The 19,603-nt window shown below is 38.0% G+C and overlaps 1 protein-coding gene across 2 annotated transcripts in view; it reads right to left on the reverse strand.

Annotated features, from left to right (window-relative positions):
• Positions 1–827: 827 nt before the first annotated feature.
• pds5b.L (PDS5 cohesin associated factor B L homeolog) overlaps positions 828–19,603 on the reverse strand; it is a 74,539-nt gene continuing 55,763 nt past the window's right edge. Inside the window, exons 23-36 of one of the 2 annotated variants that reach the window (XM_041581112.1) lie at positions 18,114–18,182; positions 17,431–17,567; positions 16,191–16,314; positions 14,591–14,795; positions 12,431–12,545; positions 11,175–11,307; positions 10,141–10,260; positions 8,779–8,841; positions 5,745–5,890; positions 5,391–5,496; positions 4,416–4,864; positions 4,238–4,336; positions 2,728–2,872; positions 828–1,568 (exon numbers count right to left, since the gene is read on the reverse strand). In XM_041581112.1, the coding sequence (XP_041437046.1) occupies positions 1,539–1,568; positions 2,728–2,872; positions 4,238–4,336; positions 4,416–4,864; positions 5,391–5,496; positions 5,745–5,890; positions 8,779–8,841; positions 10,141–10,260; positions 11,175–11,307; positions 12,431–12,545; positions 14,591–14,795; positions 16,191–16,314; positions 17,431–17,567; positions 18,114–18,182 (1,941 nt within the window). In that variant the 3' untranslated portion in view covers positions 828–1,538. 2 annotated transcript variants of the gene reach the window in all.

Genomic DNA, 19,603 nt, shown 5'->3' on the forward strand with positions numbered 1-19,603 from the left:
TATATATATATATATATATATATATATATATATATAGTCAATTGTGGTGAGCGCACTCTTACCGGATTTTTTAGATGATGGGTGCGTTGGTCAAATTTTTTGCATATGTAGTAAAGAATGGACCCGCACTCCAATGTTCTTAGTGAAAAAAATGATGTGTTTTATTCACAATGCATATCCAACGTTTCGGTCCACGCTGGGACCTTTCTCAAGGATGAGAAAGGTTACTATATATATATATATATATATATATATATATATATATATATATATATATATATATATATATATATATATGACCAGCAACTCTGGGATTTTTGTACAGGTTGTATATGCTCGCATAAATATGTTTTGGTTTTGCACAAAAATCCCGGAGTTGCTGGCCTTTTTTTTTTTTTTAAAAGTTTTTATTTTTCCATTTTTACAACAAAAAAGTACAATGATAGAGAAGGGAAGAAAGAAAGAGAGAAGGAGAGAAAGAAAGAAAGAGAGAGAGAGTGGTCTCAAGGGCCAACCAGTGTTGCTGGCCTTTTTGAATGCTATATGAAGTTTTACCGTGCGCCTGGGTAGAGTACCGAAGTGGTGTGTCACCCTCTTGAGATATATATATATATATATATATATATATTAGTACTGTAGGAATTTCCACCTTGAGAACAGATAGAGCTTTTCATCATGGAGGAAAGCTTCAGTGCGTCAGTCAAAATGTGACTCCTGGGGTTATTATATGCACATACATATTTAAATGCATTAAGAAATATTGGGCGGGGAATACAGAATTTTATTGATACTGTCAGTTACCCAAAATGAAAAGATCATCCGTAAGGTAGGGTCTTTCATACATTATTTAATATAGCCAACACATTAAAAAAAAATTAAAATATTTTAAAACCTCTTCTTATAATATGCAGTGCCATAATACAGTCAGCCTGGCAGCAATACTGAGTTGGAGAATGACAACAATTGGATACGCACAATCAATTCAGCTGTGTATGGCGTTATCCTAAGGAGAATCTGTTCTTGAAGTCAAAGGAGCGCCGAGGTGGAAAGAGGTGCCCAGAGACAAAAAGAGTCGAAGGTAAAAAGACCATTTAGCTTTGCATTAAAACAATGGCAAGATATTTTTTTTCACAGTAAAAAGCGACGAGAGGGGGGGGGGGGTAAAACGGCAAATATTGCTTCAATTCCATATGAATCTTTTTCATACCTTTCATGTGTCCATCGTATGGAAAAAAATCTGATGTCCGTTCAGGTAAAAAGTCAGTTTAAAGCTGCAAAACAAAAGCTATACAAGCACTTTCTGAAAAAAAAAATATTGATATTTACACGTTCATGTCTACATGTCCAGCACACAATACAAATCACGAAAAAGTACCCACAGCTAATGACAAACGATTGTGGCTGCAAATGAAGGGATAGGAAATGTATTGTTTAAGCGCGTTGTCATTCGTCTCCTATGTACAAGCAGCCTCACGCTGCCTCCTATAGCAGTGGCCCTTCTACTTCGCTTCACTGTCAGTCGTCTGCTTTGTCCAACTTCATCGTTTTTTTGCAGATCTGAGTCTTCCCTGGAGAAAATAAATGCAAAACATTAGCAGAATCGTACAATTACAGACAGATTAATGGCACATGGATAACATATCTGCACCAAGAATACAATGCAGCAATTGTAATGAGGGTTCTGGTTTAACGAAGGCATTAAATGACGAGTTAATATACAGTAGAGTTCAACCATTCTGTATATTAACCCTTATAAATAATGTAAGTGGAATGGCTTTATTGCTCATTTTGGAACTACATGAAGGTTGAACGATATTATCCATATTGAATGCTCCTTTTCCCTCCGTGGTATATTCTATGTGAGCATTGCACCACCATGTTTCATCATTTTCCCAGAAGTTCCATTTGACAATCCATGGCTGGATATTTTACTTTAAAGGAACAGTAACACCAAAAAATTTGTGTTTTAAAGTAGAGTCCTGCAGCGGGTCACACCCGCACCCTGCGGAATGATTTTCAGGTGCGGGTATACCCGCGGGTCGGGTTGCGAGTCTCATCTAAAATTTCTGTGGGAGGTGAACCTTGTGGGGGTTTGTTAGCACTGGCGGCATATGGATTTAAGGGTATGTTTTAATATGACATGAACTTATTTCACATGAGTGATATCCCTGCAGTGACCACCAGCCATGTGTTTTTTGGTGCGCTACCGCCATTAATGTGGGAATTGTCTAAACATTTCATGTGATAACATGGGTGTGGTTTAAACCGGGTGTGGTTTAAAAAACAGGCTTCCATTATAGGCCCCCCACCACGTAGGTCAGAAAAATGTCCTCCCTCAGAACCACAAAAGTACAGCACTGCTCTAGAGGAAACACTGATTTTAAGTTTTTATCTAAAAAGTGCAAACCTGTGTGATTCTATTTGATATTTTCCCAGAACTCAGTAAATCATGGTCTGTGTTTGGAGTGCTATACTGTTGGCTACAACTACTCTGAATAGTCAAGAATTGTGGTTTCTGATATGTGGCGAGACATTTATATAGCGTAGCGATGGTGTACTGTGTATACTCTGTGGATCTTTCACACATATTCCAACACTTTGTGCCAGACATATAGTTTCCTATTTTTTACCATATACTTTGCATGTCTGTAATGGGATCTACCTCTATGAATAAACTAGATTTACGGTATATCTTTTAAGTGTATATAAAGAAAACAAAATACTTACAGTACTAGGAGCCACTACTACTTCCTCTGCAGATTCATCTTCATTAGAAAGGTGTTCACTAAGAGCTGGGCTATTCTGGGACATTTCCATTTCTTCTTCAGATTCAGGTTCTTTACTTACTACCTTTCTTGGACGTCCAACATGGCTTGAGAAAGGAAATATTTAAATGAGTAAATTGTTGTGCTTCGAAGCAGTATTTTATTCTAAAATAAAGAAAGGGCAGTGTGTGCTGGGTTTAGTCCCTAGAGCTGGGAGAGGGAGGGAATATAGCAAGATGAGGACAAGTACACAGGAGGATATAGGGGAATTCACAAAAGTGGAGATAGTTAATTGGTGTAAAATACTTTCTCCATATTCAAAAACAAAAACCCGCCTAAATTCCGACAGTTTACAGACACTTCTATGAATTTGTCTTTCAAACGACATAAAAATTGTGCAAAAACTACATTTTCTCCCGACATTTTAAAAATTGAGTAAAACTCCGTATGACTCTTGTGTCATATCAATTCTAAAATAAACTGCACTGCTTTGGTTCAGATAATATTAATTTCACACCTCTTGTAGGTGCCCCATTGGATATTTATTAGCATATTAATCGGGATTAGCATTTTATAGTCAGGACACAAGTTTCTGTCTAACCCTATAGGTGTAAAAGCCTCATTAACTAAACAAGTAAAAAAAACGGAACAAAAAAAGTGTATTTTATACAATTTAATATGTAAAAAGTTTTTAGCTCAAACTTGCGTTATTTTACTTGTTTTAGCCTAATGAGGCAAGATGAGCTATTTGAGTGAATATATTATCTAAAAGAAAAGTAAAGCCTCCCAGACAATATATTTTGTTTTAGCAGCAATAAGACACTTGATCTAAGCTAATAAAATACAAATCCCTATATTATGCAAAATAGCATTTCTAGTATTTAGACCTTTATATCTTGTTACAGAAGTGGAATTACACAAATATGTAGGCAGATTTAGAAAGGATATCCTGAAAAAAATGATAATTTTCCTAGGTAAAATGAACTCTGTCCCCCAGAAATCCCAAAGTGATGGCTGACTCACAGGTTTAGAAAGAGCTAAAGACAATTTCAGAAAAAAATGTCGTTAAATGTCACATGAAAGACAAAATCTGAAAACTGTCTGTTTTAAAAGACAAATTCACAAAAGTGGAGATAGAGGTTTGCGAATTTGGTGTGAAATCCGACATTTTTATCTCCACTTTTATTTGGTCTCTGTATCACAACTTTTGTGAATTCCCCCCATTGAGGTCAGTGACTTTGCTAAAGGATCAGTTCTTTTCCCAATTTGGTCTATTATGTGATGGATCTAATCAGGGGTTGTCTGGCCAAGGGGGGCAATGACAGGATCAAAAGATGGGCCTGTGCAAACCCTACAGGAGAGCTTTATCCTGTTCTAACCTCTAGCCTTATGTATTTTTCCCCAAACATAATCGAAATCTTAACACTATACAGAACACAAACATCAGACAAAGCATAATGTGAAAAATCTACCTTTTCTTTTGCTGCACTGTGGGAGTTTTGGGTGGCCTTCCTCTCCTCTTCTGTGGTGTGGGCCGACTGGTGTCAAGAAGAGAATCCGTTGAATCGGACCTGACAAACCAGACTCAATTTAGCTCTACAGTAACGGGTTGGGTTTATGGAGAGTCAGAAATGAAAGCGCAGCACTTACTTTTGAGGGGTCCTCCTTGATGAGCCCCTGCCTTTCCGCTTCTGATCTATATTTTCAAAATCTTGCTCTTCACTTATTTCTAGATGATCATCTTCATCGGTTGGAGGACTTTCAACAGGTACTGCCTTCTTCCTTCCCCTTTTTGGAGTTGTGACTGTTGGCTCCTCTTTTGATATGGCCATTTTGGCCGACTTAGGTGGTCTTCCTCTTCTTCCCTTTTTTGGTGGGCTATTTTGTTCATCTTCATTTTCCAACAAGTCTTCTTTTAGCCTCTTTTCCTGCCACGTTTGTTCCTCCGAATCAGAAGCTGCTGCAGCTCGCTTTCTTCCACGCTGACCAGTCCTTGATTTTGGTTCCTGTGCTGGTTTTGATAATTCATCCATGCTTAAACTGTCATCTTGGTCTATAAGAGATTGCTTTTTCCCTCGCCTTGGCTTTTCTAACTCAGACTATAAGTAAAAAAATAAATAAATACAATAATCCCTGTTTTTCAGAAAAAAAACGTAATTGCCTACTTCAGGAAAGAGACTGATCTCTTGTATAAAATGTATATGCTTTGGTGAGCAGCAGGTAATGGGGGTCATTTATCAACACTGGGAAAATTTGCCCATGGGCAGTTACCTATAGCAACCAATCAGTGATTAGCTTTTTAATGCCAGCTGCAAGTAGAACAATGAATGCAGCAATCTGATTGGTTGCCATGGGTTACTGCCCATGGGCAAATTTGCCCAGTGTTGATAAATGACCCCCAATGAGGCTGTCTAGGTGTGAACTAATGAGCTGATGTGATCATATTCAACCAACGAATCGTTTTATTACACAAAGTTTTACAAGGAGTATATTGGTCTACCTACCAAATTATTTGCTAACGTAGACAGCTATAAAAAGTATACAATTATATTTATTTCTTTTTATCATGCTGCTCTGGAATCTGATACTACTTTGCCAAAATGCTTTTACAAAACTCTGTTGTACCTTCAAGAGATCCGAGTCGTCCCTTTTGTCACTTTTTTTCCCAGAAAGAGGAGAAGACATCGTATAGTCTTCATTTTCACTTTGATCCAATTCCATACTGTCAAGTCTAGCAAAACATAAACCAATCAATAACTAGTATACCTGGAATCCCTTTTTGAGTGAAAGCCAATGGCACATAGAAGTCAATTCAACGCTAAACCCCCATAGAGAAATGTAGGAGATGCACTACTTGAAGTTGTGGTGCCATATAAGCATTTCCCAGCAGTGGACTGACTGTCAGTGCCGCATCTCTTCCAAAGTTTTCCTTTCCATTACAATGTTACAGCAAATGCAAGAAAACACAGCTGATCATACCTTCCTTTTATCTTGCCTGGAGAGCTTGGGTTAGAACCGCTGCTTGCATTGCTTACAGTCTCCATCCTAGATGACTTGGATAGCATTTGCTTTCCTGCGCTCGATAAGGGTTTATTGACTGCACCCAGAACATTAGTAGATTTTGGCTGAAAGATAAAGCAGCAACATAAAATCTTCAATATTTTGCAGGAGCTTGAAATTTCATTGTTGACATGTTCCCTGATCCTATAGTGCACACCCATGTGGAACTCATGCATGTACCCCAACAATGCATAGCACTTACTACAGGAAAGTTTTGAAATACTATTGGTTCTTTCAACCAGAGAGTGGGCTCTTAATATTATATCTACATTAGGGATGCACCAAACCCTGCTTTTCAGGGTTCGGCCGAATCCCAAACTGAATCCTTCTTCTGTGCCGGAACATTCGGTGTGCAGGTAGAAATACCCTCGGCAAAGTGCATGCCAATTTTGTCCAGTTATATAGGGTTTAGAATTGGTTCACCCAGGCTCTTGGATTCGGCCAAATGCTGATAAATATAGCTTGTATTTGGCTGAATACCGAACGCAGTCTGCGATTCAGTGCATCCCTAATGTATATCTAAGTGTCTGTAAAAGTGCCTGACTGGGCATGTTTCTGATGTCAGCACTAGAACTGGGACAGAGAAGAAAGAATAAGTTTGCATGCAATGGTTACTCCATATGCCAAAAATATCAGAAGAAGCTCATAGACTTATTAGCTGTCATTGTTTTTTGGTAATTTATGTTTTATGATTAAAAACATTTAATAATATATTATTTGGATTTTAACAAGTAAAAGATAAAGGTGTACAACCTAGTATGGGATAGAAAAAGAATAGTAGAATAAAGGAAATACTGTTATTTAGAGTTATAACACAATATCTCAGACATAGCAGAGAACAGAAAGAAAGAGAGAGCGGAAAAAGCAAATATTGGGGCTGTAAGGAGCAATATTTCCAATATCAATATGAATGATAGGTCTGGAGTAGGTTAAGTTCTAGATTCATCAGGAGATCAGGAAGCATAACCCGAGTTCCCAAATTCCCCATATCTCTAAATGACACGATACCTTGTTCTCTAAGAAAGCTACATTTGCTTCAAATGTTCTGTTGGCATTGACTCTTCGGATTATCTCCGGTATAGTAGAAATGTTAGGGGGTGGAGTCTTTTTAATCCATTTGGGATAGTGGGATTGATGAAAAACTCATGCCCATCAGATTTCAAGCTCTTTGAGCAAGGCCCTCTGATCCTATTTTTATTCTGTTTCCCTTGTTTGCTACATTATTTTAAGAGCCCTGTTTGTTATAAATGAATGTAAAGCACTACGTAACTTGCTAGAGATATATAAATCAATAATGATGATGATGCCAGTGTTTCCTCTGGTGCACTTTCTGCCTATACTTCTATACCCTCGTGTCAGACATTGCTACTCTATTAATAAGTGAATGCAAACACAGAAGAGAAAAAAAAATATAAAGAGCATATTAAAAGGTCTGCAAAGTAGCCAGAGAAAAGGCAAAGCATGGCTCGTGTCATTAGCTTATGAATTAATTTGTTTGGTATGTGGGTATTTCATGTTTTTTCAGCACATCAAACACATTATAAACCTTGGTTTCTTGAGACCAGGCAGGAATTTACCAAAAGCAAATACAACCGCTTGGACTGCACAAACAAGAACGCTTTTAGAGTATAAAATATTTCACAAAGTGTAAAATAAACGCGGGTCTAACGTGCAAATATGATTATCAGATCCACAGAAAATGGAAGCCATTTGAACTTAAAGGAGAAGGAAAGCTACGGAGGCATTTTATTGCCAATAGATTAGCTGCAGTAGTGCAAGCTAGAATGCTATATTTATTCTTTAGAATATTTTACCATACCTGAGTAAAAAGGCTCTAGAAACTCTCTGTTTCTTTAGAATAGGAGCTGCAGTATTAATGTGGTGTGACATCACTTCCTGTCTGAGTCTCTCCCTGCTCTGGGCTCAGATTACAGTAGAGAAGGGAGGGGTTGGGGGAGAGGAGCAAACTGAGCATGCTCTTGCCCAGGGCAATGAGGTTAAGCTGAAAACAGGAAGTCAGATACAGAAGCCCATGTGTACACAATAGAAGGAAAGAAATGCAGTGTTTCTTTTGACAGGTGACAGAGCAACATTACTTTGGGGGTTTACTGGTATATTTAGATGAACCTTTCTGATAAGGCTTACTTAGTTTTAACCTTTCCTTCTCCTTTAAACAAACTCGCTCCATAGTCAAGAGTCTAAACATGGCAGAAGTAACTGTATAAAGCAAACCTGCACACATACAAATAAACTGCATTTGCAACATCACCTTAGGTTAAAATAATGCATGCGCAGTGTCGAATGCTTACACTATTCTTAAAGGGATTCTGTCATGATTTTTATGTTGTAGATTTATTTCTAAATTACACAGTTTACACTGCAAATAATTCACTAAACAATATAAAAGGTAATAACTGAACCAGCAGCCATCTCACTGGGTTACCGGCTAGCTAAGCAGGACTGTAAATAGAATCTCCCAGCTCAAAACTTGTAATAAACGATGTATTCAGCACAATTTTACCCGAGGGACACATGCGGCCCAGGATGCATATGAATGCGGCCCAGCTTGGTTCCCGAGGAAACGTCATGTCACAAAGGATATAGGAGGGACTCTGCCCATTGCCCAGTTAGTAATAATAATATAATAATAATAAGTCTGTTTAATATCCAGGTGTCCCATATTCCAGTGTATAGCTCCATCTGGTTATCCAACTGCCATTGTAGTTCTTGTCTGTGTATTTCCTTTACTTTTACAAATCAAACGTGTTTGTGTATTTCATGTGTGGCCCCAGACAATTTTTCTTTTTCCAATGTGGCCCGGCGAGCCAAAAGTTTGGACACCCCTGCTTTAGTAAATAAGGAACAGGCTGATTGCCCTAGTACCTGTATATGTGTGCGGCCACTAAGCTATATAAATAGAGAGTTTTAGGCAATACAAAACATAACAGCTTACCTTTCCTGGTGTAAAGAAGGACTTCAATTCAGCGGGAAGATAATTTTTTGTGTTGCTGAAATTCTAGAAGAGGAAAAAGTAAAGGACAACCAAAAGGTTATGGTTGGTTATCAAAAACATAACCAATAAACAAAATTTTGTCATAGAAAAATTACAGATTAGCCACTTTCATTATACCAGTTTATTTTTAAACAACTGTTAATAGTTTAAAGGGATACTGTCATGGGGAAAACATATTTTTTTCAAAAAGCATCAGTTAATAGTGACTTCTGCACTGAAATGCAATTCTCAAAAGAGCAAACAGATTTCTTTATATTCAATTTTGAAATCTGACATGGGGCTAGACATATTGTCAGTTTCCCAGCTGCCCCAGTCATGTGACTTGTGCCTGCACTTTAGGATGGAACTACTTTCTTGCAGGCTGTTATATAACGGAATCAGTCTCAGTGGGACTTGGCTTTTATTATTGAGTGCTGTTTTTAGATCTACCAGGGAGCTGTTATCTTGCGTTACCTTCCCATTGTTCTGTTGTTAAGATGGGGGGGGAGGGGTGATATCACTCCAACTTGCAGTACAACAGTAAAGAGTGACTGAAGTTTACCAGAGCACAAGTCACATGACTGGGGGCAGCTGGGAAACAGACAATATGTCTAGCCCCATGTCAGATTTCAAAACTGAATTTAAAAAAATCTGTTTGCTCTTTTGAAAAATGGATTTCAGTGCAGAATTCTGCTGAAGCAGCACTATTAGCTGATGTGTTTTTATTTTTAAAAAAAACAAACAAAAAAACATGTTTTCCCATGACAGTATCCCTTTAAGTGTTTTGTCTAAACCACTGCAGTTACATTGCCTCAACCTAGCCTCCTAATCTCTCACTCTCCTACCCAGCTATCACTTGTCGGACAGTGGCTCTGATCCCGAGATTATAAATTAAACAGTTGCCATAAAGCAAGATAGAGTTAGCTTTTTCTGCTGAAAGGGAAAGAACTTGCTTGCCAACTTGCAGCATCTGTAATCAAAGAGTGCCCTAAAGGGGTGAGATCGTAACCCTAGTTATTTGCCTGATAAGCAAGTCAAGATAAGATAAGGTTGATTTAGAGTGTTTTTCCATGGAGCTTCTAATCACTTGAAATCACCCCTCGTGCCATTGCCCTTCAAGACAGATTCTGACCTGAGGCAGGCAGGAGAACGCAGATAAAGATTTGTTGTGGTTACAGATAGACCGAAAGTTTCAACACGCCAAGTCCCTCTTAAATATAAGTGCATCCTTTTAATGCCAAAAACAAGCATCCTTTTAATGCCAAAAATAACGAAGATTAATCAGACCAATTGACAAGAGTTCTTGTATGTAAGAGAATGTACCTTATCTGGCTGAGTGAAGAAACGTGCAGGCAATACAGGATCCTTCGGGGACTCTAAGCTGTATGTTGTGCTCTTTGAAATAATTATATTCATTGCCACATCACACACTGTGTACATTTTCTACAAAACAATATACAGTCTCTCATTAGTACGGTAATGCAATGTTCAATCAATTTCCTGTGTCATAAAGAATGGGCAGTTTGTACTCCAGCAGATCTACAATCCCCATCATCCCATACCATCGATGTTATGAAATAAACACTTGGGTTGTTGGGATTCTTACACAGCTGGAGCTCCAACAGTGCCAGTTCTTGATATTAAGCATGCAGGAAAGTACAATAAACTATAAAAATATGGAAAAATAACGTTCTAGAATTTGTTATGATATTAAATGTGCACACCATCTGCTCAGCATTGATTTGCATTCTGAATTAGGAATGAAACACTGAATATTGCAAGAACCAACTTCTTGGTTCATTTGCAAAATAATACTGAATGTTTGTCTGTCTTGCAGGTAGAAGATATCTCCTGCCAGGCCCGGACTGGCAATCTGTGGGTTCTGGCAAATGCCAGAGGGGCTGCTATAAGGTGCAATAGAAAGTCACTATTTAGTGGGCTGGTGGGGGCTGATTGGGCCTCTGTGTACCTGAAATGCCTGGGCCTATTTTAATTCTCAGTCCGGACCTGTCCCCTGCGCTACTAAGCAAGCAAAACAGTGGTCAGACAGCATTTGGAGCTGAACACTATCCAGATTTGTGCAAAAATGCTCAAAGGTTTGGAGTGCTGTGCTTGTGATTAAATAACATGATGAGTAGTGACAGGTGGAGAAGTGGTTTGTCCTTAATCGATCACTGCTACTTTCTACTGAATGGCAGCACAGGACAAAACAGTGCCAGTAACCTGCGTCTCCTAGGCCTACGGCAGCAATAAGGATGGTCTGATGGTAATTCCTCAGATAAGCCGTTCCCTGTTGGAATATATATATGAAAGGAATGAGGGGGGAGGTAAAATAAAAACTATAACATTAATCTTACTTCATTCATCTTCTGGTCATCGGGGTTTTGGCCATCTTTTGTTTGCTTAATATATTCTACCATTTTCCGAATAAAAGCATGGCTGTTATTTTCATTCTTTGACATAAGAATCTCCAGCACGAACCACAGGCACCTATTAAAATGTCAAGCAGTGAGCACAGAAGATCATTCCTATATTGTTCCACTGTAAAGAGACAAACTCTGGACATTTTTTTTTACACCTCAACATATAACAAAGATAAAAGGTATGGGATTTATTATATGGAAAACGCCGAAATAATGGCAATGCTTCTTCCACCGACAGTGTCATTTTAAAACAGGCAATTGCTTGGCAATGCCTTGCATGTTTATTTACAGCTCTGTTAATCAGCTGGCTTCTTCTCCCTTGAATAGTCAGAAGTAGAAGTGCAAGGTAGAGTTCTGCAGCGGGTCGGTAACCTGCGTGTATAGATTTGGGTGGCGGTTCTGTGGGTCTCATCTAAATTTCTTATCTTATGTAATATTGTCTATATTTTGCTCCTTTTAAAGTTTTACAAAACTTGTTTCTGTCCCGCCCACTTTTAAAGACGCCACTTTTGGTTTGCAGCACCATCACTTCCTGTTTGATGGTGGTTGGAGGGTTGCGGGTCAGGTTGCGATTAAGGCAGTTGCAGGTCGTGTATCGGACCAAAGTGGGTAAATACGCGGGTTGCGGTTTGGGTCGCAGACTGCGGTGTTGGGTCTTAGAAATTGGTTCCAAGCAGGACTCTAGTGCAAGGGACCAGCATTTTGTTTTCATCTGCAATATCATTTAAAAATATCTGAATTTTATATTCATAATGGCTTTAAGTTGTGTTCCACATTAGGGAAAGTCCCATTGCATGGAACAAAAAGTCCCAAGCATTCCGGATAATACATCTCATACCCGCATGAAAAATTTAATTTTATTATATTTAAAGTAAATTCAAATCTAGCAATTAAGTCAATTGCTAGGCTAAACCATGCATCACTGCACAAAAGGATTCCCCATATTATAAAACAGACAAGCACAATATAAATACAAATGCACATTAGGCAGATCATTTATTTTGCTTAAACACAATGAGCTATATACATTGATGAAAATAAATTAATAAATATTTACACATTACACACATATTTAAACTGGCCTGAAAGGCACCTGAGAGAGGGCCAGAATGGTAAAAAAAAATGTGATCTAGGCACAATGAGATTGTTAAAGAAAGCACAGAGAATTACACAGGAATGACAAATCTTACTCTTTGATGTCCTTTAGCTGCTCTATATCTTGTACTTTCACATAATCTGGGTCATGTGCAAGCAAATGAACAGTATATGGAACCACATATTCAGGCAGAAGAGAGAACAATTTTTCTAGAGATGCCAAGAAAAAAAAACATTAATATGAATAGTTCACTTGTGCTGTTCTGTACTTAAAAGCAAAACCAGAATTTAATAATCATACATGTAGCCTCAGCTTCTATGACAGACAAAACTAATTGCCTGCTTCTCAACAGCAGCCCAGAGCAAACTGAGCATGTGCAGAGTCACTGACACACAAAATGTGGCCTAACAAGGTCCAAGATTGGGGGCTGTATTGCAACATATCTATAGTAATAAATCAAATCAACTGCACTTCAAGAGAGAAAAATACAGCAAGTCCAGTCGATTTATTACTATAGATATACCGCGACCTGGATAAATGAGAACCTTGACAGACATTCTTCATTACAACATTAGTGCAATGAATAGGGCTTGTACTGGACAAACTTTTTGCCTATTGTTTTAATCACAAACAATGTTTGTTTGTTTTTGGGGGGGACATTGCTAGGTAAATCCCATCCCAAGGTATGGGATTGTTATAACAAATGCTTGGGACCTGGTGCTTTCTTGATAAGGGATGTTTCCAAATGTGGAGCACAATGCTCTAAGGCTAATAAACAATGGGAAACAAAAACACATTGTGCATCAGAGCACTGCTATGATTTAACACAAACTCTTCTGCAATTGAGTAAGCTTAACTAGAGGGGTAATGAGTTCTGTACAAACAACCCCATCCATTCTGTTCTTCAGTGTGAATAAAGTCCATTATGCAGGCGAGGTATATGTGCACTGGTAATGTTGTTAACTAACTTGCATAAAACATGAATTGTTTACATTTTTTTTTAAAATAGGCTAAACTGACATGAATAAAAACTAGCTTATACACTAGGGATGCAACGAATCCAGGATTCGGTTCGGGATTCGGAATTTTCCCGAACCCAAAAAATCGTGACTTTTCGTTTCACAAACAATTCTAAAATTAGTTCTCTTTCCGTCTAATATACATATGCAAATTAGGGTTTTGATTCAGCTAAATCTTTCACAAACGATTCGGACTAATCCTAAAATTGTGGATTTGGTGCATCCCTACTATAGACAGGCCAATAAAAGCTGCTGACACGGCACCTCCAGACCAGATCTTCAGTTTATTGGCCCATGTATGGAACCCACCCCACTGATATCTGGCTGAAAATTAGTAAGATTTGAAAATCCTGTCAGTAGAGAACAATATGGATGAGTTGATGTGGCCACTCCTATTGGGGGTCTCCTTAAAACCGGATTATGAAACGATCATTGCCTCAAGGGCCAAATCATCAGTGTCCCAGGGGCCAAACGATTGGATCATCCCAATTTGAACTGGATGAAAAAGTCCCTCATTGCTGCCTCGGTAAACAGATACGATACAATAGGATTAGAGCGCACAAGAATGGGATAACTTTTTGGATGTTGCTCTCTAAAGCCAAGGTAGCTGGAACATTAAAGGGGAACAATAGCGAAAATGAAAATTTAATATAAGCTTCCTCATACTGAAGTAAAAAACTTTATAAAAACAATTAAAATCCTGAAGTGTTTCTGAAATAATCAAGTTTATACTCACTATTCCTCTCTCGGTATCTGTTTCTCTTCATTCTGTCTTCATTCAGCAGTTGGATGTCAGATGAATGATCCAATATATCTCATAGGTGGCTCCCTATCCTGGCATATGTATTAGAGCTCACTCAAATAACTGATTCCAGTACAAACAAAATCTAACAAAATAACTGCCTTTTGCATATATTCTGCATGTAGAGAGACATGATGTCTGGTGATTTTAATAGAGTGAGCTCTAATACATCATCTAGGAAAAAGGAGCCCCTATAAGATATATTGGATCATTCATCTGACACCCAACTCCTAAATGAAGACACAATGAGGATAAACAGATGCTGAAAGAGGAATAGTGAAGATAAAATTGATTATTTCAGAAATGGTAGAGAATTTGTAATCGATTGTATTTAGAAAGTTTCTTATATCAGGAATCTTGTATTAAATTTCAATTTTTGCGATAGTTCCCCTTTAATTATAAATAGTATAATTTAGCAGACACTTGTACTTACCACTCACAGCTGCATGCTGTTTCAGATACTCTCTTCTGACATTAATATTTTTCACCAGACACTGCCGTGCGTGAGCGCGCCTCTCTTTCACAGGATCTTTTGCACACAGAGCACAGATGGCCATATATTCTAATGGAAGTCTTAATCTGGAGAGCCCTTTGTGAATTTTTTGAGCAAACAACTGTCTAACCTGGTAACACTCATCCTGTTACAAATAAGGGGGGACAAAAAAAGAAAAACATAAAATAAATCATGTGATGCATTTAATGGAACAAAGCTGAATATCAAAGTCATTCAAAATGGAAGAAACAAAACACTTAGGGGGTGCTAACCACATTACAGGATACAATGCTATTTAAATAGCATTTAAGAAGGAATAAATATTGTTTCTAGCATTAGCATTCTTACGTTTAGATTTTATGGTGCAAGTTACAGATATAGCAGCAGGATTGCAGCTATTGGGTAGGCTTTAGTGAGGCTGCAAGAGGCATAAAATGGTTTCTTGTTTATCTTACAGGTGAAAAGAGCCCGTCACCCAAAAACAATTATTCATCATCCTATTTTAACACATTAGTCAAGCAAAATGAACTTTAATTAAACTGTATAAATTATTTGAATTTTGTTTTTTTTTAGTCTGGGAATTCAGAATTAAAGCAAGCAGGCAGGAGCCATTTTGTGGACACTGTTATTAAAGCGATACTGACATGTTCCTATAAAAATCAAAGGAACGTGTCAGCATCAAGTAAATGCTGCACCCGGAATAGTTCCCTGCAAAGCCGCCCACAGCTCCGCAAACCTGCGTTCATCCGACCCTCCAGCACTGCTAAATGATCTTCTGTGCCGTATACATGACACTGGGCTGTGGCAGCGCAATCCTTCCATAGGCTGATTACGAATGAAAACAGGACTTCAGCCTATGAAAGGATCGCTCCGCCCCCAGCCCAGCGTCACTGAAGCAACGCAGAAGATCTGTTAGTAGTGTCAGCCGGTCTGCAGGGAACTATTCCGGGTGCAACATTTACTACATGTTCCTATGATTTTTATAGGAACGTGTCAGTATAGCTTTAAGGCAAGCGTTGCATCATCTCAAAATCTTGTTTGTGCACCAGAATGGGGGACCTGATGTCCATCCCCATGCCCTGGCTACACAATTAAATGGTGAAGAGAATTGGGGGAATGTGTGGAGAGTAGTGACATCTAGGAAGTGCTGAATGGAAAGTGAAAGTAATTGTCTGCCCCGCCTCTATGCCTAAGGGCAGACAATATTTGATTGACAGCTGAGATTTTTAATGAGCTTACAACAGCTATGAATGCTTTCATAAAAAATAGAAATTGGATTTCATGTTTTATTTGAAAAGGACTTTTATTCTACAGCTTTTTGTGTCAGGGTGACAGGTCCACTTTAACAGGTAGACAAGCACAAAACCGAGAACAGTTGCTTGCCAAACACTGAAGCTGTAAGACAGCCTTTATGAGCAGATTTGTATCCGTAATAACTGGTAAAATGCATTAAAGCAGATAAAGTAAATCATAACCGGGAAAGGTTTCAAAACTTGTCAAAATGATCTGAAACAGGTGCATTCAGAGCACAGGTACTTACATTGATGACCAATGCACATAGCTGATACTGTTCTAAGGTAATAATTTCATGGTAACATGGCTCCTGCGCTAGTTTAACAATGGCACTGGCAGCAGCCAGTCTCAGCCGTGACATGTCTGGTTTACTGAAAGAAACAAAATAAGATCAGCTTTATATAGAAAACAATACATATACAGCTTATGGACACACTACCATTGTCACACCTAGGGGAATGGAATACTGCTGGTAAAGGGTATGTTCATCTTCAAACAAAAGTCTGAAACTGAACAGCCCATGAAATTCATTTTATTTTTTTCAATGAAGCTTTACTAAGATATTTAGATCTGCAGCAACTCCAAAAAAAATCAATATGGCGGCTTCTGCAACGTCCCATGCACACAATAAGCTGCGGTCTGACATTGTACACAACCACAACTGAGACAGCGAAAATTCTTTGGCACTTGAAACATATGAATTGTTTATTTCATTCAAACTTTTATTTTATTGATTCAACCAATTTTGTAATTACTCAAATTAAGCCAAAACAATTCTCGTCACAAATACTAGACCTCTTATGTAAAAATAACAGAGCTACTTATAATGAACATGGTAGTGCAAAAAAAAAAAAAAAAGGGAATATAAGCGTTTTGACACTAAGGGGCATATTTATTAAGGGTCGAGTTGACAATTCGAATTCTGGATTTTTTTTTTTTTTTTTTGGTCAAAACCGTCAAATTCAACTAGGGAGTTATCCAAATTCAATTTGAGTTTTTATAAAAAAAACTGAATTTGATTTTTGAGATTTATCATACTCTAGTCCTTTAAGAGTTGACAATTAAAACCTGCCTAATTGCTGTTTAAGTCAATGGGGGACATCCAGGGATCAATTTGAAGATGTTTGCAGCCTTCCTGCCATTTGAGTTTTTTTTTGGAGAAAAAACTCAAACCGAGTTTGATTGATTTCAGTTCTAATTCGATTAGAATTTTCAGGTCTTTTAAATTCGTAAATGAAGGGAGAATTTCACTGCATACAGTCAGGTTTCTTATAAAAACAATACACATTTTTTAATTAAATAGAGATAAATTACTTTTTCATTAAAGGAATTTTACTTTTTTGCCTTTACATCCCCTTTAAATGTTTTCAAGAAGACTTAAGGGATGGAGATATACATTACATAAAGATCCTTTTTCCAGAGCATGATAGATTCTAATGCCTTACAGCATTCAAAGAAAGGTCAGCATAAATATAACAGCCTATTACCTGAGCTTTCCATGTTCTGTCAAGTCTCCGTCAGTGTGCAATATTGCCATTAGGAGTCGTAAGGTAGAATTCCCGGATTTACTGAGATTATTTTTCATTCCCAGCAGCCACCGCACCATCATTTTAATTGCTTGAATCTAAACAAAAGAATGGGATTTATCAAAAGGTACAGGTAGGAAAGAGAGAGAAGACTTTAAATCTGAGAGTGTGTGTAAATAATTGCATATATACTTCTAGCCAGTTTTGATACTCGACAAATGAATAACACCAAACTGAATGCTGAGTGACCTTGGTGCCAAAATACTCAGGGGCAGATTTAACAAGGGTCGAATTAAAAATTTGAAATAAAAAAAATCGAATTTTCGCGTTTTTTTATGGCCAAACGGTCAAATTTGACGAGGCAATTGTTAAAATTCCATTCGAGTTTTTTTTTTTTAAGAACTCAAATTCGACTATTCGCCACCTAAAACCTGCCGAATTGCTGTTTTAGTCAGTGGGAGACATCCTGGAGTTGTTTGCACCCTTCCTGACATTCGAGGTTTTTCCGGAGAATGTTCATCAAGTTCATGGGAGTTTATTGGAGCTTTTAAAAACTCACATGAATTCGAAATGCGACCTTTGATAAACGTGCCTCTCAAAAGAATTGCAGTAGCTGCGTTACAAACAAAACATTAACGACTTACTTTAACCTTAGTTTCTGTCGACACCTCATCATCTGACACCCAGAGTTTTGTTGTCTTTTTACCTGGAAGCTAAAAGAAAATAAAGTGTTTCACGTGGTCATAGATACATATGGCAGATCTTTTTTTTTTTTTTAATTTTTTTAAAACTTTTTATGGAGGGGTAGTGTACATTTCCAATGAAGCTAGAGCCTCTAGACCTAATATAGCATTAGTTTATGATTTTAAAGGGCATTTCAAGTCCTTATACATATAAGAAATCATGTAAAGCACTAAAAAAAATAGCAATAACAAAACTGGCTTGGGCACACCTGCCAAGGAATGTGCACCAAAAACCACGCTGAAACAAAAATACATTGATAGAGAATGTTGAATTGTTAGGTCAGAAAGCCACAACAGAACATTACTTAGGATCTAAAGCTGTGCACATAATTACTCTATTTTCAGGGTTCCGTAAAGCTTTTCACATAAAATGAAGCAGTGTGTGCGGCTAGAGGTTTAAATCCTATTTGCAGTTAAAGGACAAGGAACGTGTAAATCACAAACCATAACAGCGTACCTTGCTCTTAATAGTAACAAAGCTGCATAAAATCCATACGGATACTTAACATTATCTACTGGGTTTATTGAAACACTTAAGTAGACTAAATAGTGCAGCAATCCAAATGACAGAAGAATATCAGGGAGCCCATTGATCTGATCACAATGCTGGGAATGCAGGCGGCCAGTGCGAGGACCACATCAACGAAGCAATGCAGCCCTTGATCCAACTGAATTTTTTAAACCTGCCCCGTGTGTGGGGGCTTCTGACGGGTCTCCTTGATCGATATCAGGCCAAAAATCAGTCTGATATAGATCGGGCAGGTTTGATTTTTCCTGTGATCGAGGACCGCTGCTTTCAATGGCCTTCGTATGGCCACCTTAAAGGAACAGTTCAGTATAAAAAAAAAACTGGGTAAATAGACAGACTGACAGACAGACAGACTGTGACCAGCTCCATGTTGTAGCTCCCACCCTTCCCAGCTATAGTCAGGTGATCCCACTGGTGTCTAATAAAAGGGCAGCCAAGTATGGAGGTTTACTTTGAAAGCAGCAAGTTAAGTTGCAGGTAAAACCAAGTCCCTTTGTAAAATGTATAATGAAGCAATAGAATTCTTAATGAATCAGATGAAAATTAAGCATAGGACTGGCCAGATATGGGATGACTTTGACGTAGTTGGCCAGCTTAAATATATTGCAATATATGGACAAACAATCCATGTTTTGTTTAAAGGGTAAGGCATTTTTTAGTAGCAGTATGCACAAAATGTCGCTGTCTTAAATATATTGATAATGGGTTGAGTGCAGAGGACTCTTGTATTTGACTATATGTATTTTGTGGTCACAGCCTCATTGCACCCCCGCCTAATGGTTTTAAAAAATAGTGGTGAGCACAACTTTCCCTTGTTTGTTATAGTTTATACAGGAGCAGTGACCAGCTCCATGTTGTAGCT

The sequence above is a fragment of the Xenopus laevis genome, chromosome 2L (assembly GCF_017654675.1).
Source record: "Xenopus laevis strain J_2021 chromosome 2L, Xenopus_laevis_v10.1, whole genome shotgun sequence".
Taxonomy (NCBI): Eukaryota; Metazoa; Chordata; class Amphibia; order Anura; family Pipidae; genus Xenopus; species Xenopus laevis.